Here is a 26,300-nt window from a genome sequence, read left to right on the forward strand (position 1 = left end):
TCACACTGCATAACCTATGCTACTCATATCCTTGTCAAACTCTTCGTCCTTATATTGCCTGATGGCTGTTAACCATTCTCCCAGCGATACAGCCTCTCTGAAGCCGCCGTATCGTACAGGTAGACATTGAGGATCTATGTACCTGCAATTAATTTAGTATTAAACGTATCAATAAATAAGAAAATAAGTTTTTATTAGTTTGTAGATGCACAAAATCTAACTTTACTTAATTTTTACTCAAGCCTACTTGAAGATTATTCTCACTCTCCAAGGATTAGAATTAACTTGTATTATAGAAACTATACTCGTATAGATCATACCATGAAATTGTCCGTATTTCACTAATCTAATATGTACATACAAATTGTAATTTTTTAACGCCTTTATTTATTTTAAACGCGTTTAAAGGATGTTGTTAATATTTTTTGTGAGGTGCAGTAAAAGTGTGTGGACTAAATTACCGGTGCAAGGAACTGTTGTCGTATCCGTGGAAGTAGACATTTTTCCAGATATCATCGACTGGAGCTAGCCGTTTGAATAAGTAGAAAAGCTTCTCGATGATTCTAGAACAATTGATGACATGCACGCCACGTTGGTGTAGAGGGAAGGAGTACTGAGAAATATAAACGTTTTACGTTAGCAATGCAGTAAAAATAAAGTAAAATTATTCACGAAAATAGAAACTCAAGTGCTGAAATAGTAGTTGAAAACTTTACAATGAAACTTACGCGTCAGCGTGAATGAAATATGGAAAGAACGGGAAAGTTGGGTCAAAAAAAAAACTTGGAATTGGGTTGGAAAAATAAACATTATTCATAGCATTGTTGATTTATTTCCATATTCCTTTTCGCCATTAGTTTGTAGTGACGGTGTTATTTTAAGCTTAAGTTTAGCGAAATCTTGTTACGTATTATTATGTCATAACAGAAGAGAACTAAATAATATTATACATAACTTTACCCCCATGACATTCATAGCCTGTATCGCGACAGTGGGCGTGAGCTGCCTCATGTGGTACAGCGTCATCCCTTCACAGTCCAGCAGAGCAATCCCACCGAGCACCTGAAGTTTTGGCTGCATGATGCCCACTTCAAGCAGCAGAAGCATACCGCTCATCAACTCCTCGGCTGTTATGATGTCCGGGTCCCATTCACCTGATATTTTAGAACACTATTTTGTTATTTGTGAATGATGACAATGTTATATGAAATTGTTATTTGAGAGTGCTAATTTCATTAAAAACTTAAAAACTAACATCATATCAGTAGATAATAATAGGAGCGAAATGAATAAAATATTCCTTTTAGAGTAGATGTTGCATGGTCATTGGTCAGCACTCGGCCGAGCACTTTTCATAGTGTCACATAGGCACGTCTTGCTATTAATTCGGCATTGTAATTTGAAAATAGCGATATTAATAAATTGGAAGTCGAACACTGTTAAATAAGTAAGAGAACAAAAAAAGCGTATATTTAAAAGTTATTGATAGAAATTATTAGTAACTAATTACACAGATTTCCTGTTTAGAAATATTAACAGTCCACGTAAGGTCAGTGATCTTTTTCAAAACTTGCTATCCAAAAAAACGTTTCATGATTCACACGAATAATCTTTCGTATTAAAGTTTAGAGCATTGACTTTATAAATGCACTAAATTACATAATTGTTTAAGAATTATGCGTCTTCGTGCGCCCTTGCCCTCACAGCTGGTTCATGTGTTTATAATTTATTATCTTTGATTTTAAACTAATGCAAATTGAGATCTCAATTTAAAGAATATTTACAAAATTCGGGTCAAATTATACAATAATTATAATATAATAAAACAATGGCTGGTTAATATTTTTCATGAAAACAATTGGGTTCAATTTTTATTTCTCATTTTGGCGGGTTCAGGTTTAGAACGTTGGCTTTCTAGTCCCGATTAATAGAATTTCGTAATACATAAAAGTAAAAGTGAAGTAGGGTATATTTAGTCAGGGGAAAATGACCTGACAAGCCTCTAATTTAGAACTACGCTTGAGTAGCCTGGATAACAGCAGCCGATATATGCAATAATTAAATAAACGGAAATTATAGACATTTGATGCAACATATTTGTTTTTTGTTCTATGGTTGATAAATTTTGTGATGATATAATTTGAGAATTGGAACTTTAGAAAATAAAACTAAGAAAATTATTAATTACCAAGTCTTCCAATGATAAGTCGACCAACATCAGGCCTGTCATACAACACGCCTTCGAAGATATGCCCAAGACGAGCAAGGCCGTACCAATATACGTCCTTCCATAATTTCGGGTTTTGATCTCGAAATCTGCAGTAACGTACCAACTGTGGACAGTTAATTAAACAACAATTAATTTGCGCATTACAAAGTTAGTTAGTTGTAACTAACTATTCAATAAAATAGAGTTACCATAGAAAATCAATTTCTGCAAAAACAACAAATCTGTTTACTCATTCCACACATGAAACTACATCTTACATACAAAGGCAGGCCGTGTAAAGTACGTATGTATGTTGTTGTAATGCTGTTCTGTACTTACACTATTATTACACAACGAAAGTTACAATGTACTAGGAGAACATAACGTACCAAGCGATGAGCCCGAGCGGGAATACTACGACGGGCACGTAAAAATTTCAATAAGAACGCATCGTCCAACCGAGGCGGGTTACATTCACCTCTGTCTGTAACAAATACATATTATAGAATATGACTTGTCTTTGGATTACAAAAGCTTGTTCTTATGGCTTTGGAGTATGACAGGACAATAGAATTAAAATCATCACATTAGCTTTTATCATGTTCAATGTCGTCGTCAAATGTTTGTGTTACGAAAGAAAAAGAGCCGTCAATTAACTAATCGTTCATCTTTATGAACTGCAAAATGATAATTCTAACTAAATGATTTCAATCAATAAACTTTTAATAATTAAATAATCGCATTTAATGTTGATCAATATCTGTCAACCTAATTGGGAGTCAACACATTACTGAAGAATAATGTCATAAAAAGATTGACGAACTGAAAAAATGTCTTCCTAATTCCTATACAATTCGGTGGTCTATTACCTAAGATTACCTTCTATTGATTAACATAATGTAATCAACTTTGAGAAAGCGATTCAATTTTTGATATTCCCTGAGTGTAGTTTGTTTAAATTTTAAATTATATTAAGTACAGTAATTTTTATCTTTATTATTTTTTCAACCCACCAGACACCCCCACAAGGCAAACGAAATATGCAAAAGACCTTAAAATGTCACTTGTACTAGGTTCGTATAACTACAAAGAACCACTACATACCAAGTATCATGTCCCTCAGTTCCTTGATCGCGTTTGTCCGATTATCTGGATCCTCTCCACACAATATGCGGGCCTGGTCCTCGCACTCGGGAACAATGTGGCGATCCAGTTCGGCTTTGAATGCGATTTCACGGAACGTCTTACGTAGTAGCATAGTTACTGTACTATGGATAGTAAGGAGGCTTTTATATTTTATGCATTAGTCTTATATTGTAGTATAGATTAATTTTATATACCTATAGTAGTAAATATAGATTAATTTTAAATATTTCCAAGAATTTCTATGCCAATAAACGAATGAATTAGGTACATTAACACAATTTACTAATAAAACCGCTAATTGATTGAATTTCCAACATAATTTTTTTTCTACAATAGAAATTATAATATTATTTAGTTTTAGAGATAGACTTTGTTACATACCTCTTGAACCAGTCCTGAGTTACGAAGTAGTTCAAAATCCAACACAGACTGCTTTATTGTGATTCCTTATTGGCCCTTAATCTGTATCTCCTTTCAAATCAATTCTCCTAGTACCACTGTTTACGTAAATGTTGCACAACATAACTTAAAAACTAACAAACAAATAAATTATTTTCATTAATTACCACTTTTATGAAAGAAATTTACTTTTAAGGACTATTCACAGTTACCTAACAAGGCTTGACTTGAAAAAATAATTATAAGTTATAAATATTTTTATGTTTTCATAAAATATTAGTTAGATACGCATGTATCAAAGGCGGTTTTTTCACAAATGCTCTGTGAAAGCGTAGTTGCTGTATCGTATCGTAACGCAATCAATAATAATAATTGTAACAATCACAAAATTGGATAATACAACCTTGTTTTTGACGTATTGCAATTACACATACCTATCGAAGTATCGATCAGTTCAATTATAAACTGCACACTAAATAGCATCGACCTTACGACCTATGACTTAATATGAGGTGCAATCACATGCAATCAATAAAAAATCAACCCATGTGAAAAGTATCACATGAATCTCATTTAAATACGTCATGTAATAAAACCGTAAGAAAAGTAAAAACTACATTTTTTTTAAAGAATCGTTGACCGCCGCCGATCTACATAGACCTCGAAGCTAAAAACATAAGTTTTTAGATTTTTTATTTTTTGGGTATAATTAATTGTCTGTCTGTATTTCCTGGCTAAACTATAAACTATAGTCTGTAGAATTTTTTGTCTGTTTGTCTATATGAATTTCTGTGCTAAAAAGAACAGCATGGATGTACCTACTTCAAATTTTTAATATTACTGAAAGGTCAACATAATATAGGCTTTATAATATCTCTACTATAAGACCAATAATAATGGAGTAGGTAATGCGGGAAAAATCGCGGGGCACATCTAGTACTTGCTCCTTCTGCTACTTCATAATAATTAATAAGTATTTAAAAATTTATTTTAATGAAACATAAAACATTACTTAGTTTTCTATAAATGTTCAATAGTATATGTACCTACTACGAAGAAAAAAAACTCACTCCAGTTTTGTTAATTACTATTTTATGATAAAAAAGATACATGATAAAAAGAAATCCAATGACGCCTTAATACAACTAGTAGCAAATTGTTTGGAGTAAACAATTGCGTAACATTTATTTAAATCATATTTATTTTTTATTTTTTAATATTGTGGTAAATTCTTCAACTCATAATGTCGATCGTATTATGATTGAAATATAATAAAGTAATATTTTTTTGGTTGAAGCTGTTCATCTAAGCGACTAGTTCGAATTGAAAAATATAATTCGTTTGAGCTGACGAAGTTGCGTGGGTCAACTAGTAAATTTAAATTAAAAATAGCTTTGACATTTTCGATAATTTATCATTACATTGTTTAAAGTAGTTTCTTATTATGCAAGCAAAAGGTCAATAAGTGCATAAAACATCGATGCACTAAAAATGTAAATTTTTGTCTGGGCTATAAAAAATGATGGTACACATTAAAATAAAAATAAAGCTACCTATATCTTTGAAGATTTCCACTCTATGTTTATTTTTATGATACATCTTTTCTTTAAAGTTTATAGTTAAAAGGTATCTAGTACATGGAACCTTTAACCCATTGAGCCCCCAGCTGCCCGATCGGTCCACGACACAATAGATTTTCTATTGTGTCTGTGATTCCGGAGGCTGAGTTATAGTTAGTAACCATTGTCAGTTTATTGATATTGTTTATTTTTTTTCCTTAGTAGCTAAGTAAGTCTCTTTTTCTTAAATTTTCTATTGTAGACTGTCACAGCTCCGATTTTTTAATATTTTTCAGTAGTAACAATATTACTTAAAATGTATATAGAATGATAATCTAAAATAAAAATGTTATATGTTGTATATAGTTAGAAAAGTACAAAAACTTTCCATGAAAACATAACAACAAAAAGCTTAATTCTAATTTCTAAGCAATTTGCAAAACAATTTTGCGCCACGATGCATAACTGGTAATTTTTAGCATTCCTAGTTCCTGCTTACTAAAGAATGTAAAAGTTAAATCTTACTTAATTATGTTTGAATAATTAAGTATTCTACTTCCAAGTAACACTTTAAAAGGCATCTAAACTCTAAGAAGCAATTTTTCACTTGCTATTTTAAATACATAACTTACGCAGCTACAATTTTTATCGCATAACACTCGTATTGATGTTGACTGCTATTGTTGATGTTATGAAGAAATAAATGTATAGTGTATATAGCGATATTATAATAATACAATGAGACAAAGACTATGAGCAATGATTTATTTATGGTACTAAAAATTAAAATGAGTCACAGACCACAAGAGTCAAACGTGTAACCACACTTCAAAGAAGTATATATTACAATTCATTTGTAGTTACACAGTGTTATTTTATTACGCTACTTAGTAATATCACAGATAATAATAAAATACTTATACCTACTAGTAGTAATATTACCATGTTGGATAGTCATTTCATTTAGTATTTCATGAATTAAAAAAAATCTTAGTTATTCTCAATGTAGGTATTTTAATGTTTCCTATAGTTAATAATAATAACCTATAGAGGTTTCAGGGATTTCATGGTATTTATTTTGGTCCCCAATGGAACCACCTGCACCGTCTATCTATCTGTCCACACATTCATTCATGCGATAAATTCCATGGAAGTATTAGAAACTTCAATTCCGTAGTGAACTAGGATACTATGAACGGTAAGAAGTTCATACGACCGAAGTATCGCCGTCCCTTACCTACTAAACAACCAGCTGTTGGGCTGGATTTGGATTTGGATTAGAGAAGCATATAAGTCACAAAGCGTTGTCGGATACCAGGCAAGCAGACGTTCTCAGTAGTTACGGTTCGAGTCAAGGCAGTGGCCTCTACATTTCTACAACACTGATATTATAGAATGTTACACAAGAGTATCGGTCATTTATTAATGTTTATAACTATGAATACTATTTCGTAAAATTGTTTTCATGGGTCATAACAAGCGGATTTAAATAATAATAATATAATAAATAATTTTTGATGGATTTTATACTGACGAATGTGAATTGAATAAATAATATTGAATACAAAACTCTACCAATTTATAGGTATACTAGCTTACCGCACGCGGCTTCGCCCGCTTTGTCTAAAACCTAATAAATGATATACTAAAACCTTCCTCTTGAATCACTCATCTAGTAAAAAAAACCGCATCAAAATCCGTTGCGTAGATTTAAAGATTTAAGCATACATAGGGACATAGGGACAGAAAAAGCGACTTTGTTTTATACTATGTAGTGATGTATACTTTGTAAATTAATTATACAAATTAAGTATATAAGAAAACAACAAAGGTTGATATCAATTATAGTTTAATATAAACCCACATAAAAACGAATTACATATTCCTATAATTCAACATTTCATATATTAATATGTGGGTACGCACATATTTTAGTTTTTATGAAAAATGTGTTGAATTTCAATTTGAGTTTTTTTTATTTATTTTTAGATCAAGCAAGCAGCACAATAACAAAATAGATAACAAATGTGTTTTTTCATTTTTGTCTTTTTATTCATTTATATGAATAATGAATAATTTATATGAATGCAAGTGTATCCTAGTTAAATGAATATCTAAACACTAGGCAAACATAAAACAAAGTGAATTGTAAAGGAAGGGGTTTGTTCATCTTCAAATTTGGGTCAAAGTAAGTTCAAAGTCACCAAAAGGTTTAAATTATGAATGTAGAAATTACTCAATGGTAAATTGTTAATACTATCAAGAATTTAAGGTGACCTTACTTAAAGTCAAAACAGACCTTTATTACGAATCTTTACTTGACCCGAAATTTAAGAACTGGTCCACTCCCATATTAAAGTAGTTACAATGATAATATCTCTTTTTTCATCACTTTATATTTAACTTTTTATTTATAACCGCAGTTTGGGTGTGATTCGTATATAAATGTTATTCGTGTTACTGCAAAAAAGTAGGTATTTCAACATTTCATCATAACATACTATAAACTATGATAAACTTGAAAGAATGCAATAAAAAATCGATTTTAAATAATGGTAAACCCGATATCCTACCATTGGTCATTTATCATGCTTGTGGTAAAGGTAAAGTTACAAAGATGCTCAAAGAATCCAAAAAATATTGAGTAAGGTATTAATATGTTGTCGATAGAAATCCGGCAAAAGCTAAACATCACTATCATCATCAGCACTACATAGTATAAAACAAAGTCGCTTTCTTTAAAACTACGCAACGGATTTTGATGCGGTTTTTTTAATAGCTAGAGTGATTCAAGAGGAAGATTTTAGAATATAATTTATTAGGCTTTAGACAATGCGGGCAAAGCCGCGGGCGGTAAGCTAGTATAATACTTATAATATTGTAATCCTTTTACCATTATTTTCAAAACCAATATTATTTATTCATCATTTTCAATTCAAAGCTTTTACTATCATCACCGGTAAGTTTGTATGGACAGATTGAATTCAAACCTATAATAATGTGTTTATTAGTTTATTAGTGTTTATTATCAACGGCTACTGATTATAGTACAGTATCATCAGTACATCATCACAATATTCCCGTGGCATTGTACTTGGGTATTTTAACTTATAGGAGATATATGGGAGATATCGAAAATAAAATTCAGCAGCTAACTTTAGCAGTCACAGCATACGCTAATGAAATTGAGAGCACGTTTTCTTATTTCTTACTAGATTTCCGCCCGCGGCTTCGCCCGCGTTTGCAAAGGAAAACCCGCATAGTTTCCGTTCCCGTGGGATTTCAGGGATAAAAACTATCCTATGTGTTAATCCAAGTTACTCTCTATATGTGTGCTAAATTTCATTGTAATCGGTTCAGTAGTTTTTACGTGAAAGAGTAACAATTAACAAACATCCATACATCCATACAAACTTTCGCGTTTATAATATTAGTAGGATATTCCTCGCTGGAAATGGAAAACTTACACCAAGAATAATCAATTAAACTAAATCGAAAATAAATGTAATGCATTATAAATATTATTGTCGCGATAATTTATATATTGGAACTGATAACTGGTGTTTTTGACGTGCATTATTAGCACACGATACACTGATAAGAAACTGTGATTGCGTCGATGTATTCACAATTTACATATTAAATAATATTTTATTTATATAATATTTTAATAATACGTTTTACCCTATGAGATGACCTAACAAAAATTAACACTGAATTGACTCTGATATCTTCTTATATATAAAATTCTCGTGTCACAATGTTAGTCTGCATACTCCTCCGAAACGGCTTGACCGATTCTCATGTTTTCTGTGCATATCGGGTAAGTCTGAGAATCGGCCAACATCTATTTTTCATATGTACCACGGGCAAAGCCGGGGCGGACCGCTAGTAATTTTATAATATTTCTTTTTTTAAACATGCATACTTCACCTGTATAATGTATTTATGTATGTTTTTACTTTGTATGTAACCGACATAGAATAATTTTATGAATTTATCTCATTGATCGCGATTAAATTAAGCTTCCATATTATCGAATTAATAAATTGAATCCACGTTACAACATAACTAATATTTAAATTTGATGCAACTTTTATTTGCTTTATTAGAAAGAAGGCTGCGTATTTACTGCGTAGGTACTTACTATTTTTTTTTAATTCATTACAGATTAAAATTATATTTTATATATAATTGAAATTTTCAAATCTATTTATATAATGGTGAAGGCGATAGGTGTGCGACATTTTTCTACGTAATTATTTAAAAGTTCAGTCATTCTAATTAGCTAAAAAAAGCATCTTCAATCCGTAATTAAATTTATTTATCAAAAATATAATGGTCCGTCTTTTGACATTTTACCTTAGACATTTTTATATTCTTGTATAAATACATAGTAGGTAATATTATATTATCTGTGGTAATAGGTACTTTATTCGACGAATAAGGTTTTACCAAGGGTTAAAAAATCAGTCCAAACTCCAAAGTTGTTTAAATAATCGTAACATTTTTTAAGATTAATTTTACGAATCTATTAGTACCCGGATAACATAAATTAATTAGCATATAAAAAAACCAACCATTGAAGACAGACGTGCGCGGCACCGTAATCAGACATAGGTCGGCAAAGTTTTTAAAAACTGCTTCAAGTCCGCGGCGCGCGCATGCGTCGTTCGTACCTAACAATGTTGTTTTGAACAATAATATTTCGTTATTTATCAAGTGCTGTGTAAAATCTGTTTATTTTGGATTTTTTTCGCTCTGTAAAGAGTTGTGTGATAAGCATCTACTGGTTCGAATGTAAGTTTTTTACAATTTATTTGAATTAGAATGTTATTTTCGAATTTGGAACATTTATTAATTTTATTTTTTAAATTTCTTTTTATTATTAAATAGGCATCGAAGTTTTGACATACTTTTTATTCTTCCATGTGATATGAATAAATTATCTATAATTAATTTATTTAAATGAATTTACAGTAAAAATTACAATTGAATGTAGAAATATTACGAATTATAAAAAATGACTTACTCTTTTAATTAGTGGGTATTAGGAAAATATTATCCCTTTTCATATTTATTCTCTTTCGATATGTATTATTCTATTGTTTTATTACAACAAACTGTGGTACAGAGACTTATTTTCCTTGAGATATTTAAAATAGCCGATACTAAAAATAATTAATTTTCCTCGTTTGATAAATGCAATGCAATAATTTAACAATAAATTAGGAAACAATAGGGTGTTTTTATTTATTTCTGATTGCTCGATTCTAAAGCATAGATAATAATAATAATTACAATATAAAAATTTAATTTTACAAGTTATATGTAATCTTCTTATATTTAATAAAATATAATTTATATGTAACGCGACTACAATGTCTGAAATCTGAATCAATTTTCACTTATCTATAAAAATTATCATCTGTACTTAATGATTATGATAATATCAATATATCTTGAATACGTAACAATGGAAGGTTAATTATTATGCATTGGTTTTATAAGACATAACCATTCATTAATAAATAAGTTCGATTTATTATTTGTAGTTATCTGAAAAGACTTTTCATCTAAAATTGAATTTTTAAAGTTCCTATTTTTGCATGAAAATTTGCAAAAAATACTGTGAATGACTATCTTTATGTAGGAGACAAGTAGAAACTTTATTGTTTATCGTCTCACTGATAATTATATCTAAAAGTGTCGATCTAATAATGTACTGCTCATACGTTTCTACATATAGGTATAACATATAGGTATAACATATAGGTATAGAAACAAACAGTACTCAAATTATACATTTTATTATCTATCTACTCATGACTGTTAACACAAATATTACAGGGTGTTGTAGACTGTAGTTTTGCATACACAGATCACGTAAAAACTAATTAAACAAAAAAATTCAGTCAAAAAATTTTTTCCTGAAAATCCATGTTTTCTTCTCTAGCTTCGCGCAGCCGGCATATATAAAGCTTCTCTAATGTGAGCATTTTGTCTATGAAAACAATCTAAAACGATAGCTCACGTGTTAGTGGCAAAGTTGGGCGGGTTACTTGTTATGGGTGTAGGTACAACATAGAGTTTTAAGAATTCGTCTATTTGAAAAAAAATGCGTCTGGAATTTTATTAGTATTTTTTACACACTCAGCGTATGCAAAACGCTCCTTTGAGCTTAGTATACCAAAAAAAGATGCATTGAAAAGGGTCACCCTTTTTTGTATAGGTAGTCCCTAAAATCATAATTTAAAGAAATAATCGATAAAAATATAATAAACATCGCCTATATAATTTACACAGGGGAGCTGTGACCTTCACTAAGAATTAAGAATTAAACCATAATATTTTTTTCCTCAGACAACTAATTAACATTTTAAATTGTTCTGTTTTAAATATTTTTGTGTTTATCAGAAGACTTTACGTGTTATATACAAAGCTGAAAGCTCTGATGAATTACTGTAGCCCGAATACAAAGTGATCTAGTAGGCTCGGACATCATACCAGGAGCAACCATTATTTATTAACTCCTGATATCCTGGTACATAGTTAAAATTACTGAATATAAAATTTTACTTACATATTTAGATTATAAATAATATTATTATGGTAGGAATTAAGTATTTCTATTGTTTAAATAATCTAAGGTCAATTAATTAATATCTCTATGAATAATGTAACTACTAAAAAATAATTTATATGCATAATGGCGCTAACGCTATACTATTTCTCCATACTTCCATAATACATTATATTATGACCTTTGTATCAAAAACGGACTCACATTGACTGTTATCTAGTTTAATAAGTACCTACGTGAAGATAAGTACATGAACAGAATCATGCATGGATTACGATTTTGTAAATTATATCGTATTCTATTTAAAAATAGAGTCGAGTTTAAAACGATCAGTGGTGATTAAAATTAAGTGATTTTGTTATTAGCATTTAATTGTTCCAGTTTTTGTTATTAATTTTGTATTTACCTACTTTATTCTTAATTCATGTGGTGTCAAGTGGAAATTTATTATGGTTTACAAAATGTTGGTATATATATAATATGTACTTAACTATATTTATCTTACACTATATAGATAGATATATAGAAGACTGGCTGCTCCCCGCGGTTGCAACCCCGTGGCTCCACTCCTGTTGGTCGTAGCGTGATGATGTATAGCCTATAGCCTTCCTCAATAAATGGGCTATCTAACACCGATAGAATTTTTCAAATCGGACTAGTAGTTCCTGAGATTAGCGCGTTCAAACAAACAAACAAACTCTTCAGCTTTATAATATTAGTATATAGATATTCTTCAAATAGATATGTTTATGGTTTGAACTTTTTACGATTTCTTTACGTCAATAACGGTATTTTGATTTGGGTTTTTAATATTACTAGAGGCTTAGTAAAAATTATAATGGGTCTGGTGAAGATTTATAAAAACATATTGATTTATAGAACAAAAACCTGAATATATTTTGAGATATGTACCTACGTCAGAATTAACTTAACATTCTTATTCCTTAGGTACTTTAGACACCGGTCTATTTATAAAAGAAAGCTGTGTAAATTTACAGTGTTTTACTACTATGTCTCAAGAATGGCTAAACGAATTTGAATGATTTTTGTTTAGATATATTGTCTCTGTGTGGATGAGGATAATATTTAAAATTTACAATAAAATTTTCCTAGACATAGACATAGCCGGAGCGGACAACTTGTGGTGAGTCACATAGTGTGAATAGAATTTGTATAGACGTAAAGTTTTACATTTAATTAGACACTGATTAAAATTGATATCTTGAATTATCATAGGATGCATAATATAGTAAACACATAATAAATACGGGATTGAAGACAGCTTAGGAAGACAGATTCTATTTTTAAATTTTTAAATACTAAGTTTGATCAACAAAACACTGTTTTTGTGGCTAGATGATATTAAATAAAAGTATCGTAAAGTTTTGTTTTTATTAGTGACAGAGCCATTCACATCTTTGTAAGATCTACCTATTTCAATAAACTAAGAAAATAATATGGGTTTTATTATTTAAAAAGGCCTCAACCAGTTGTTATGTTATAAATAAAGATTAACATGCCATTGATATGTTATAAAATGTTCGATCATAAAATGTGGTTTCTGTTTAACGATGTATGAAGTAAAATAAGGACCTACATTTAATTATACATATGTTGTTATTACCCATTTCATATTAGATAACTTGAATTATTTTAATTTCACACTTGAATTGACTTTCAAGTGTAAAATTACGCTTTTACTGAAATCTCTCCTAGTACGTATTTTCCATGAATATGCCTATGAATGGCCAGCATTACCATGTGACAGCTGTCAAACTAATTACGCAAAAAAAAAAAAAACTATCATCATATTTTGAATCTGTTTCAATTAGAACCATAAATATTCGTTGACCGACAGGTTGTACAACCTTGAACCGTGTTTAGATCGCTTTTTACTTTTCAAACCTTCACAGTTGGTAAGGCAGCTATGGCTGAGTAATATATTGGTATGTTGGTGTGGGTGCCAGGTTCGAGGCCAATATAGCTTAATGGTATATCATACATAATATTATGTGTACCTATAGGTAGGAGTCGATTATCAAATGTTAATAACAAAAAAGTGGATATTCCAAGTACCTGAATTCGAATGGTAATTTGTTGTGAAGACTACGGTCGCAGCTTTGCAGATGTAGGTATCATCAGCTCCAAAATAAACAATCTCAATAATTCGTGGTTATTAGTAGTAGAGAAGTAACAACTTCAAGCATATTTAGATTTTTGGTCTCAAACTTTAGTAGGGTCATTTTTAGAAAAACTCTTTAGGTACCACTTTTTAATTTGGTTATCATGATGACATGTTTTGCTGTTGTCTATGTTGGGGTTTGTTCGATTTTTTTAAATTATATTTAAGGATTGCCTTTTTTTAATAATGAACCACTTATTTACGTATCTAACTAGCATTTAGGATCATGTAATAAATATTTAAATTATGTTCTATTTGACCGTAAGCAGATAACCTTCGCTGCCTAGTTATATAATGAGTAGAAATACAGGTTCCCTTTTAGGGCCTGAAGTGTATGGCAAAGAATAATAATTAGGTGTGGAAGGTTCGAGAAAAAATCATTATAATATTACTAGCTGATACCCGTGACTCCGTATTTAAAAGCTGGATTAAATATGGATTAAATATTTAGCTAATAATGAATAATTCCTTTGTTTTCAAAATAATAATAGTATTCTCATCAGTGGGAGATTTCAGATTAGTGGCTAGGAGATTAGCCGAAATAACAGATAGATCGATAAAGTTTTCACTTCTTTGGTAGAGCAAAAAAAATTTTGTGTGGTTTTATGAAACCACGGTAAAAGTGAAACTTAGGCACAAAATTATCGTATTTGTACGATAATTATCGTACGGTTCGACCGTCACGCGACATGCGCTACACAGAGCAAAAAGTTTGAGACGATGTAATAAAAGTTTCACTTTAAAAATTGTGAAAGTACCTAGATTAATGAAATTGCCATGTGCATTAAATTTATTTTGAATGTTAGGTTTTCTGTTTATCATTTTCAAGAATTTCTGAAACTTAAAGGAAAAACAGGAAATCCGATACAATAATATTATATAGGTATGTACTTACAATTTAATACTAAAAAAACAGTAGGTAACAGGATATACTTACAAAAAAATTAAAAATAAAAGATAGGTAGTTTAGGTACCTACTATAAATAACAAGATTTTTTCTTTTATTTTAGCCTAAGACCTCCTTTATTCCGGGAAACCTCCTCAATATAAAACATGCATATTCATGTGTTACTCTTTTGACTACGTAAAACAATCATCTTTATAAAAACTTCTGAGATCATCTCCATTGTTAAATTACATGTATGATCGAAAACGTGACTCAAAACTCAACACTAGTCTAAAAAATATATATCTACTAGCTTTCCGCCCGCGGCTTCGCCCGCGTTTTCAAAGAAAAACCCGCATAGTTCCTTTTCTTGGGATTTCCGGGATAAAACCTATCCTTTGTGTTAATCCAAGTTACCCTATATATTATGTGTGCTTAATTTCATTGTAAACTGTTCTGTAGTATTTGCGTGAAAGAGAAACATACACACACATCCTCACAAACTTTCGCATTTATAATATTAGTAGGATTTTAGACCATTAGAATAGCTGCTTGGTAATAAATTAATTACACTTTACAGACAAAAAGCTTTGCATTAGACAGAAAATATTTAATTATTCTTGTGAATATTTAATCTCCTCATTTTATTTAATTAATGAAGTATTTCCATTTTATTTCAAATAAAAAAATGTTAATGTATTATTTTATTACTCTGCGAAGCATAATAGAGGCTTTTTCTATTATTTATACGTCATTCGTACAAGAGTCCCATGAGTTACTAGCTGTGCCCCGTAGTTTTACTAGCATTGCTCCGCTCCTACTTATATTATAGCCATTCTTTTTGCCCTTCCTGGATAAATGGTCTATCTAACAGTGAAATAATTCTTTAAATCGGGCCCGTGTTTCCAAAGATTAGCGCGTTCAAGCAAACAAACAGACTCATCAGCTTAGTATCTATACTACTGTCATTTTCAATCCAGTGAATTTGTTAATAATTATATGTACGTATTTTTAGCAATATTTACGATATTGCAGTCTTTATTTTCTTAAAAATTTCTTCCATACGAGGAAGTTCCATGACCTTTCTTTTTGACTCTTGACTCTTGAACAATGACAGTATTGAGAGGTGAAGGTGACTGAAATTCTTTTTTTTGCCCTTTTCTGTTCAACATGACTTCACGTAATTATCCTTAAGTATTTTGGTGACAAGATTTTCCATTACCATAAGTCCTTGTTACATGTATGTATTCGACTAATGACTATGTATGTAGGTACTTACATACTATTATTTAAAAAATACGAAAAATCATAGTTTAAGGTTACAATACAGAAAAAAAAATTGAAACAAAGCTGTGTAAGGTTATTTTGTGAAATCATATTATATGATACTAGCTTACCGCCCGCGGCTTCGCCCGCTATGTCTAAAATCTAATAAATTATATACTAAAATCTTCATCTTGAATCACTCTATCTATTAAAAAAAAAACCGCATCAAAATCCGTTTCGTATTTTTAAAGATTTAAGCATACAAAGGGTGATAGGGACAGAGAAAGCGACTTTGTTTTATACTATGTAGTGATTTTTTGTGTATTATTATTTTATGTGAGATTTTATATGATTAATTAAACAATAGGTACCAAATTTTGCGATCAATCGAACGACGGAAAAGTGAATCAAAATCTATAATAAAACCACGTTCTCACAATACAGTTCAAAGTTTTATTAACAAAGTGCTATGGTAAATAATGAGGTCATGATTTCTCAGTATTTTATATTATTCGCTATGTGTGAACTGTGAAGTCTATTTTAAGATAATATAAATGTTTGAGTCTGTGTCAATATTATTTTGAACATAGCCGTAATATTTTGAATCCAACTCACGAGATACATACCTATTGATTTAAAAAATTAGTTTGTTAATATCCTGTATTCATGGACTTTGTATGTGTGTATAAACTATTATTAAATTATTATTTTATTGTTCCTGTTATGGTGACCTTGTAGGTTATGTGTAAGGTTTTGTAACTAGAAGCTGAAAATAAATATTAATAGTCTTTGTAATATAATAACTAGTGTTTTAATAATATAGAATATCGGTTTTAAGAATCACTGTTTTAATTATATTATGGTGTATTATCGACTCAGTTATTTTTCTTATCAAGTCGACCGAACAGATATCACATAGGTTTCTTCGAGCGATTTTCGAATCAAAATAATAAAGATGAAGAAAAATTAGATAAATAAGAAAAAATGAGAGAAAAAATTGTTTCTATCATTAAGAAATCACATTTTTCTTTAATAGTAAGAATAGTCTACGTGTTTTATTTGCTCTCTTTCTTTGTATGTGCTTTTTCACATTCATTTAAATGGCGAATAACTTTTTATATACCTATATAGAAAAAATATAAAAAGCTATGTACCTATATTGACCGGTAAATTTTATTAATATATCAACGTTATTTGCCCTTGGCCTTTTAGAGGTGGATTCAAATGTTTAAAGTTATGACTTATAAATAACTTACAGAGTCACAATTAATAATCAACAAGGTATGTTTTATTCGATAAAAACAAGTTCTGGTGGAAGTTATACCTAAATAGGATATACACCATTGAAATCATTCTTATGAAAAAAGTTTATGTAAATGCATTGCAAAAAATATTGAGGTTGCATCTAATAATCTCATTTTACACTTTTAGACAAACCTCGACTTAGATACTACTTATTATTATAAAGCTGAAGAATTTGTTTGCTTGTTTGAACACAGTAATCTCGGGAAATATACCTAGTTCCGATTTGAAAAATTCTCTGAGTGTTAAGGCTATAATCATCACGCTAAGACCATAGAGATTAGAGATCTAGTCTACCTTTAGTTTCTGTGATCTGTGGCTAAGACAAATAGGAGCGAAGCAATGCGGGTAAAACCTCGGGAACAGGGAACATACAGTTGATAATAAAATAATACATATTTCAATGGTAGTTTTATGCATCTTTTTATTGTTATATTGCAATTTATTAATGAACGTCTAAAACACGAGATTCTTGTCTCTTCGCTAGAAGGTTAGCACCTTGAACCTTCGTATAGTTGCGTTTACCTGTAAATTATAATATTGCTTATGCTGTGATAATCTAGTAATAAGTGTCTACTTAAAATTATAAGAGTTATCATTGGGTATTAAGCAAAATTAGCACAAATAAACAAGTTAAACACAAATATTAAAAAAAAGAAGACTTCAGAAGAATACGAATATAATTAATATAAGATTACAGGATAATTTTTTGACTTGAATGGTTTTTAATTAAGTAAGTATTAAAAATTAAAATTTAAAGAAATTTTATGAACCTTAATTTTTACTCCCTTTTTTAGCATTCTACATCTACATGCATTTAAATATGTACAAGTAATAAATCTTCGTTTTATGTTTTGCTGCATTTTACCGCAAGAAGATTTTTTTCTTTACTACATCGGTAATTTAAAATTTTATAAATCTAAAACGTAAAATGATAAAAATATATACCTAGTTGTTGGTTTGATCACAATGTTATTCTTCACCATTTGATCAGTGGTTATTTGTAATATTATTTAAAATCCCACTTTAAATAACACTCATCGACCATGACCACGACTTTTTAAATTCCTAAACATATTACTTACATTCAAGTTTTGAAGGCAATAGACATGAAGCATTGCTCAAATCTCAAAGGTCAATGAAAATATAAATAACTAATGATAGGTACCATTAGTTAAAAAGTAAAAACCTTCTTCTGGTATTTAAGAATTAGGGACATTGAACTCACTGTTTTTAAAAGTAACCATACATGTAAATTAATTGAGTAGGTAACCTTATGTGTAAAAAATATTAACTTTATTTTGTATCTTGAAAAGATAATTTAGTAATTTAGGCAGATTCAATGATTTAAATAGGTACTACGTGGGTAGTATTATTATTAAATAAAAGTACCTTAGTTTATGAAGCCAAGCCTATGTGCTATTATACTTGGTATCTGTTTCCACTCCAAATTTAAGTAGCAAATATCAGTCGTATTTGAGTAAAAGATTTACATATAAAGGTTTATTTCAATACACTAACTACGGAACCAAAACAAAATTACTGACACGGACTTGGCCGGTTTATTGCCCGCTAAATTCGATGGCAAATCTACTTCTCTTTTTGCGCTAAAGTCCGTTGCAAATGTACCAAATAAACAGGGCCAGTTTATAAGCAAGCAATATAAAGCCTGTTTCTTTGTGTTTAGAACGCTGCATTTGGTCAATGCCTCTGCGTCCTCGAACTTATAACACGCATGTACACTTAATAGTATACTCCCGTTCGATACAAATTGACTACAAAGTAAATTCATTATTTATCTAACGACTAGTTGTGCAGTGTGCTAAGGCCGACTAGTTACGAATTCACGTGTGGTGATGTGAGCGTGCAGTTTTTTGTTTATTTTTCCAAGAAAGAGCGACGAATCTACATAATTTTTAGTCATTTTAACACATTAGATAATGCTGCAATATCAAGGAAAAACTTATCTAGTTTTTTCATATAATTTATATAGAAATAACTATTCCATCCTTCTAAAAGGTTTAAAATATTATACCTCTATGTACAATGTATGTTTGTAAATTAATTTTAAAGTAGTAATAAAAAAGTTCTTATTTTCAAATATTCTAATCTGACTATAATATATCCTTAGAAGCTAATGATACTGGGCACGGAGATATAGAGATATAGAGATATAGAGATAGAGGAAAATATAAGATAACGAAACTTCTTCACGACGCAGACGTCAGCGAATTAAAATACGATTATTTAGGTACCTATTTCATAAAAATAATTAAATAGATTATCTTAAATTAAATAATTATTTATCTGTGGTCAATGAACACTATCGCAATTTTTTTTGTCTATTGATTTAAATAATTTAACTATCATTTCAGAGAGCCCATTGAGGAGCTTAATTAAATATTACAACTTTTATCCAATTGAAACTTAATCTGACCCTCGTGTTGTTTAAACTGAGAGTGGAAACGTACCAAATAAATTAAATTGCAAATTGGTATTTGTCCAATTTTGTTCGAAATTGTAGCAAATAAAGTTATATATTTAGAATGTTTGAGTCATTGATTGACGACAAACAAAACCAACCCACACTTCGCCAATTAGGTGAATTGATGTCAAACGTAATGTCGTATTTTGTCTTAGTAAAAAATATAATACGCAGTTACTAGCAGCTAGGTCGGTAGGTGTTAGAAGAGGTTATTCATGGATTACTGTAATCAAGTAACAACGAACAAAGCTAGCCATAATAAGTATTATTATTTAATACTAGCTGTTCTTCCGCTATTGATTTCAATTGAAGTCGTTTTATGCACCTCTGCGCAATAGACAGCGTTGGCCCAACAAATGATGGTTGATGCTTGCCGCCAATGCGGAGATTATGAATAAACATCTATAATGACGGCCGATAGATATTTTTTACACTATCGTGATTGCCTCTAATCGCCCAACGCTACCAATTGTGAAGAGGGCCCGTAATGTGCCAGGTAGGCTAATCACCTACTCCGTAAAGCGACTCGATCAGTGAAACAGATGTATAATGCATCAGCCGCATAAGGAGACATGGAGATTCACTCACTTAAACATTGAAACAACGTATTTGTGCCAAAAAGATCCACGGTTTAACTCTAATATTTTCGCTCTTTTGTTGTTCATTTATCAGCATATATCAGCCGCATAAGGAGACATGGAGATTCACTCACTTAAACATTGAAACAACGTATTTGTGCCAAAAAGATCCACGGTTTAACTCTAATATTTTCGCTCTTTTGTTGTTCATTTATCTTCTCTTCATATGTATATTCAGAACGTGTAACATGTACGTTTCTTCTTTATCTCTTACCTTGGGCAGTCTGGAAGAGATCGCTAGTAAGCGATACGGCCGCCTTATGTACCTACCTTTCGATGTAACTTTGTATAATTGTAAATATTACTTGGTGTGGTATATTAAATTGATAAATAAATAAAATAAATAAATAAACGTGACTTGGCCCGCATGGCAACCGGATAAGAAATAGCCTATACCTAATATGTTATTTTCAATAAAATACGTTAAACGCGTCTAAAAGTTACTTGCTCTTTTTATAAAATCCGCGTAATTAAGCTTACGAATTAATGATATTATCAAGAATGTTTGTAACTACAATTCTATCTCTGATAATAATAGATGAAAAGAATTATTGCAAACTGCAATAAAATACTATAATTCACTAGACTTTGCATCAGTCTGTTTTGAATTTCAAATTCTTTCAAAAGATAAATGCACTAATTATTGTGAATTAAAATGTGATAACATCGTCAAATTTTACGGTTGAAACATTGCCGGTATAATTCGAATAATTTAATATGACTCTAATTCTTTTAATATGAACTTTTATTATGAAATGTAAAAATTAAGTGTCTTTTGAAACAATATCTGCATAACTCTAGTATTTAAGTCTATTTTTCCTTAATATTTTACGCTTCATGAAACTAAAATTAACAAATATGCAAATTAATTTTGATTTAAACAACTAGGTACTGAATTTTTCACGCTTTTGGTCTAGATATAAATTTCCATATTTTTTTGTATTAAAAATATTTTGTAATCCTGTTCTTAAATGAAATAAGCCAACAAAAAATGTGTTTGTTACAGGTTCTGAATACTAGGACTCTATGATGTACGAGTGCTTTCTTGAAATAGCTTTCGAGGCGGAGTTGAATACAAAAGAGGACCCCGAGTTGTTGGAAATTGCTCCAAAAATATGTAACGAGAATTCAAGTACCAGGGGAACAGCCATCACGGAGTTAAGGAAAATGATATTTGGTGAGTAAGGGCCTTTTTATGCAACATAAAGATAACACGTCAGTCGTCACCCCTGTTCCCTCATCTTTAGGGCAAAATCATGGCTCTTGTTTTTAGTATGAATTTTATTGTTTGAGGAATTTCAGTCAGCAAAATGAATTTAATGTAAAAATTCACGGCTTACTAAATAGAGGGAAAACACTTAATTTAATAACAATAAACATTACATAACTAGTTCATTGATAAAATGTTTAAGAAAAAGTACTTATACACTTAACTATCGTATCCTTAGGAACTATACCTACATCACACAATCCGATACTTAAAATATTTTTAATCCAAATGATCTTGTTGTTCTAAATCAAGGAGATCAACGTGCTTTTAAACTATCGCTATAAGTAATCGACTAGATTTCATCATAACCAAATCTTTATTTTAATTCTGATGAGTATGTAAAATAACTTTAACCAAACTGTTATTTTCATACATCCAACATTGTATATAAACACACACAACTAATTTTCATACATCCAACATTTTGAATACCTAAACACACACACACACACACACACACTCACACACATTTAAGGAAAATCAATGTTATTATACCTTTTTATTATAAAAAATGTTTCAAAAGCGCAAAGATTAGAATAGGAAGTCACACGACTAAATCTATTTCATTGAAGGAACAATATTTCAATATAACAATAGAATCTGTGCGAATATCTCGCAGGCGTCAGAGGTCACAAAGACGTAGGTAATAGGTCTGCTTTTATATAAGACTAGCTTCCGCCCGCGACTCCGTCCGCGCGGAAAAATTAAGATTTAGTTTTTTTTCTACGTATTTTCCCGGGATAAAAAGTATCCTATTTTATGCCCAGGATAATAAGGTATAATTATACCAAGTTTCAGTTCATCAGTTTCATCAGTTAGTTTTCACGTGATGCCTTCACATACAGACAGACAGACAGACAGACAAAAATTTTTTTAATCACATATTTGGGTTTGGAATCGATCCAGTAACACCCCCTGCTATTATTTTTTTCAATATTATTGTATAGCTTCTATCGCGGGCTTTGAGCGCGGGGACCGAATCCAGAAATTGCGTAACGAAAAACCTCACGCTCCCCACTCCGACAGGCACGGAGGTGTGGCTTGAAGGCATGCTATCAGCTATGCTTTACCGCGGCAGTCCCTGAGTGCCACACGTATTTTTTTAATCGTTTGTTTAGTTTTGAATTGAATCAGAACGAAGAATAAAGTTTTCATGCACTCGAAACTATCAATAGATACTTAGTAGATGTATAATGTACATGTACATGTAGTACAATGGTCTGTATACCGTTGTGACTGTAATTAACTAGTAAATTCATACGGTTTCCGTAAACTAGATGCACCAAAACACCTAGAAACGAACCAGGAAGTGACATTGTGATTTTCAAACGGTACATGGATATCATTGTTTAAAATGTATTTTTGTGAAACTCGGTTCAAAAATATTTTGGTTGAAAAGATAAATCATTACAAAATCATGCTCATCAAATAACAATAGAATTTAAGTTTTGAATTTAATTACCAAAACTCACTTAATTGTTCAATTTATACCGACGCAAAATTGTTATAATAATGCGGTTCAACACTTAATGAAGCTAAAATACTAAAACATAACAACGGAAAACTGAATATTTTATTTCAAATTTGAACGAAACATGTAACACAACACATATATTATAATACAATTTCCAGTACCGTAGTTCCCATTCCATTTCTTTGCGTTCTAGAACATTCTAGAAATTATTCTAGAATGTTCTAGAAGGAAAAGAAATGGAATGAAAAGATTACTTTTTTATTTCAGATCGAGGAGAATGTGACCCAATCCGCACTGACGATGCATTTTTGCTGCGCTTCCTTCGAGCTAAAAATTTCATTGTACCAAGAGCACATAAACTTGTAAGCAGATGTTAATTTATGGAATGCATTTTTATACGTCTAGACACTTGAGTCAATGCTTTTAAACGCTATCGATATTCGATAAAAACAAAATATCTTGCTCATTTTACTCTATAAATAGATTTGTGATGAAGATTATTTTTATTATTCTTTAAAAATGGATATAAATAAACGGTTAAATTTTGATAGAACTTTCGACAATTTTGGGATAGAAATAGTATTAAGTCCATGTCCAACACGTTAGGGAACCAAATTTATATCATAAAGGTTCCTAGACTTAGAGCTTATTAACGTTTTTAAAAATAAATAAACATTAGCAGTAATAGCCAATAGGAATATGTTTTGTGTTATGCATAATCTTTAAGTAGGAAGGCATAAAATATCTATATCGGACCATTAGGTAGTAAATCTTAATTTCTCTGTTCCATACAGAACTATGGTCTATTTGGTTATAATACATTATTAGCAAGCGGTGAAACTAAACGAATCACTCACTTTGATTGATTACAAATAATATAATTCTTACTATACATTTATTCCGGATGGCGACAACACTGCCAATAATTATCCTGCCTCCCTGGCGTAGTTTTATTTTGTAGGCTTCAGTTTTATTTTATGTAATATGGATTAGGAAACAGGAAAGTTCCTCAAAAAAAGAATCTAATCAGGAATAGAAAAATTCGTAATATTTTATATTTTCTAAATAGATGTGATCAACATTTAGGAAGATTTTTTTGGTGTAAGTGATAAAAAGAAGTATAAAATGCAAAAATTATGCACGATTATATATCATAACACAAAACAACATTCTTATGACTTAAGCAACAACCCGAATTATTAAATAATTCTGCTTTTTTTTCTCCTAGTTTTCTAACCAAATATTGTCATTGAAATTTTAAACGTGATATTTAATAGATATTTATTGTATCTTTAAAACATTTTTAATACATGTTATTTTTTTTAATTTTGGAGACAGTTTCAGGCTACTGCAGTATTGTACTTAGTTTAATTCAGATAATATTTTTGAGCGTAAATATTATTATGTGACTTTAACCAAAGATTAGATACTAGCTTTAACTTTGTGACCACAATATGCATATTTTATCGTTTGAGACAGAATGTTTTTAAAACACTAAATCATAAGTAATCACAGTATTAAATAAAATATTAAAGAAGTGGTAAACAAAAGTTATTGTTATCTACAAAAGATCTCGACATTGACGCGGGTAGGTGCCAAAAACCACTATAATATAACGTCATATGAAATTGGAATATAAATTCAAAAAAGATTGCAAATAAAGATAATATTATGATATCTAAAATCTTTGCACACAATACATTATAATTTTTCTAATATGGTACGTAAATAGTCTTATAACACAAGCTAAATCAAAGCCTTGAATAAGAATTAAGAAGTTCTGAAAATTTTGTCTTGATCAATACAATTCCACATTAAATATTTTTTCAGGCAAAACTATATAATATCTATCAGGTACTCTATTGGGTTCCTGTCTATTAAGTATTTCTGGAACATTATACTGAACATATAGAAAGATATACTTACATATATATATATATATATATATGTATTTAAAATAATGTTAATCGTTTCCAGCTAGTCCGCTACTGCACATTTCGAGAGGAATACCCCCATCTTCACCAAGATGTGGACCTGTGGGGGCTGATGAAGGTCGGCGATGTTTTCGGTTGCTGCATACTGGACCGCCCTGATATTGGGAGACTGTCGATCTTGAAGTTTGGTACGTAATTATTAGTGTGTTAGAGTTGGCTATATGTGTAAGTATTGAGTGTTTTATGAGATTGAAGAGAAATTGAATATAAACAATGTCACTTAGTACCAGTGGAGATACAATGTAAAATATATATTTAAAAATATTCAATGTAGATAACATAATATGAATATTTTTACAAATATCTAATATGGTGACTATTTGGTATATATATTTGTCGTATAGGTAGGTAGGTAGGTAGTTTTTAGAACAGTTGTGAAGGTAAATATATTTTGAACAATAAATTAGAATTTCTTATAACAAAATTTTAATTTTGAGATCTTTATACGCTGTTGTACATACGATTATTATAAATAAAAAACATATTTGACATTGACTCACAAGCACACAATTAATTAATAAGACCCTAATTTAACAAAATTAATTGCACATTTAAGTGTCGTTGCAGATGATTACAAAACTGCAGTTATATTCGGAAGGTCAATAGCATTCTGTAAAGAGCAAATTATTGCAAAAAATATGCGTGTTTAATGACATTGCATAATATCTGCACTGTTATGTTAAATACGAAATACGCTATATTTTAATCACTGTTTATATTCATTGAGAGCCACCTTGAAAGAAAATTATGTTAATTAAGTCATATTAGTAGGTATGAGTGACTAGAAGTACCTAATTACATCCAAGGCTCTCGAAGAAGATCTCAAGACTTCTCGAGTTATTAATTACTATAAGAAACTATTAAATTAATAATTATAAAAACTCACTAAGGTAACGGCACCAGTGGT

The 26,300-nt window shown here is 30.3% G+C and overlaps 2 protein-coding genes across 3 annotated transcripts in view; one reads left to right on the forward strand and one right to left on the reverse strand.

The window, feature by feature from the left end:
• LOC123698326 (clavesin-1-like) lies at window positions 1-10,424 on the reverse strand. Of its 2 annotated transcripts, XM_045644908.1 has the most exons (8): window positions 10,346-10,424; window positions 3,737-3,888; window positions 3,314-3,477; window positions 2,599-2,693; window positions 2,189-2,333; window positions 961-1,154; window positions 462-613; window positions 1-142 (listed from the first exon to the last, which is right to left on the reverse strand). In XM_045644908.1, the coding sequence occupies exons 3-8, from the start codon at window positions 3,465-3,467 to the stop codon at window positions 1-3; spliced, it is 882 nt and encodes a 293-aa protein (XP_045500864.1). In that variant the 5' UTR covers window positions 3,468-3,477; window positions 3,737-3,888; window positions 10,346-10,424. The 2 variants fall into 2 exon arrangements, with proteins under 2 accessions (XP_045500864.1, XP_045500865.1); XM_045644909.1 differs by lacking the exon at window positions 10,346-10,424 and having other exon boundaries at window positions 3,314-3,472; window positions 3,737-4,135.
• LOC123698325 (clavesin-2-like) overlaps window positions 9,888-26,300 on the forward strand; it is a 19,746-nt gene continuing 3,333 nt past the window's right edge. The window contains exons 1-4 of the mRNA XM_045644907.1: window positions 9,888-10,113; window positions 21,662-21,832; window positions 23,667-23,761; window positions 25,377-25,521. Of these exons, the coding sequence (XP_045500863.1) occupies window positions 21,682-21,832; window positions 23,667-23,761; window positions 25,377-25,521 (391 nt within the window). The 5' untranslated portion in view covers window positions 9,888-10,113; window positions 21,662-21,681. The remainder of the gene's footprint in view (window positions 10,114-21,661; window positions 21,833-23,666; window positions 23,762-25,376; window positions 25,522-26,300) is intronic.

Source organism: Colias croceus, chromosome 16, assembly GCF_905220415.1.
Source record: "Colias croceus chromosome 16, ilColCroc2.1".
Taxonomy (NCBI): domain Eukaryota; kingdom Metazoa; phylum Arthropoda; class Insecta; order Lepidoptera; family Pieridae; genus Colias; species Colias croceus.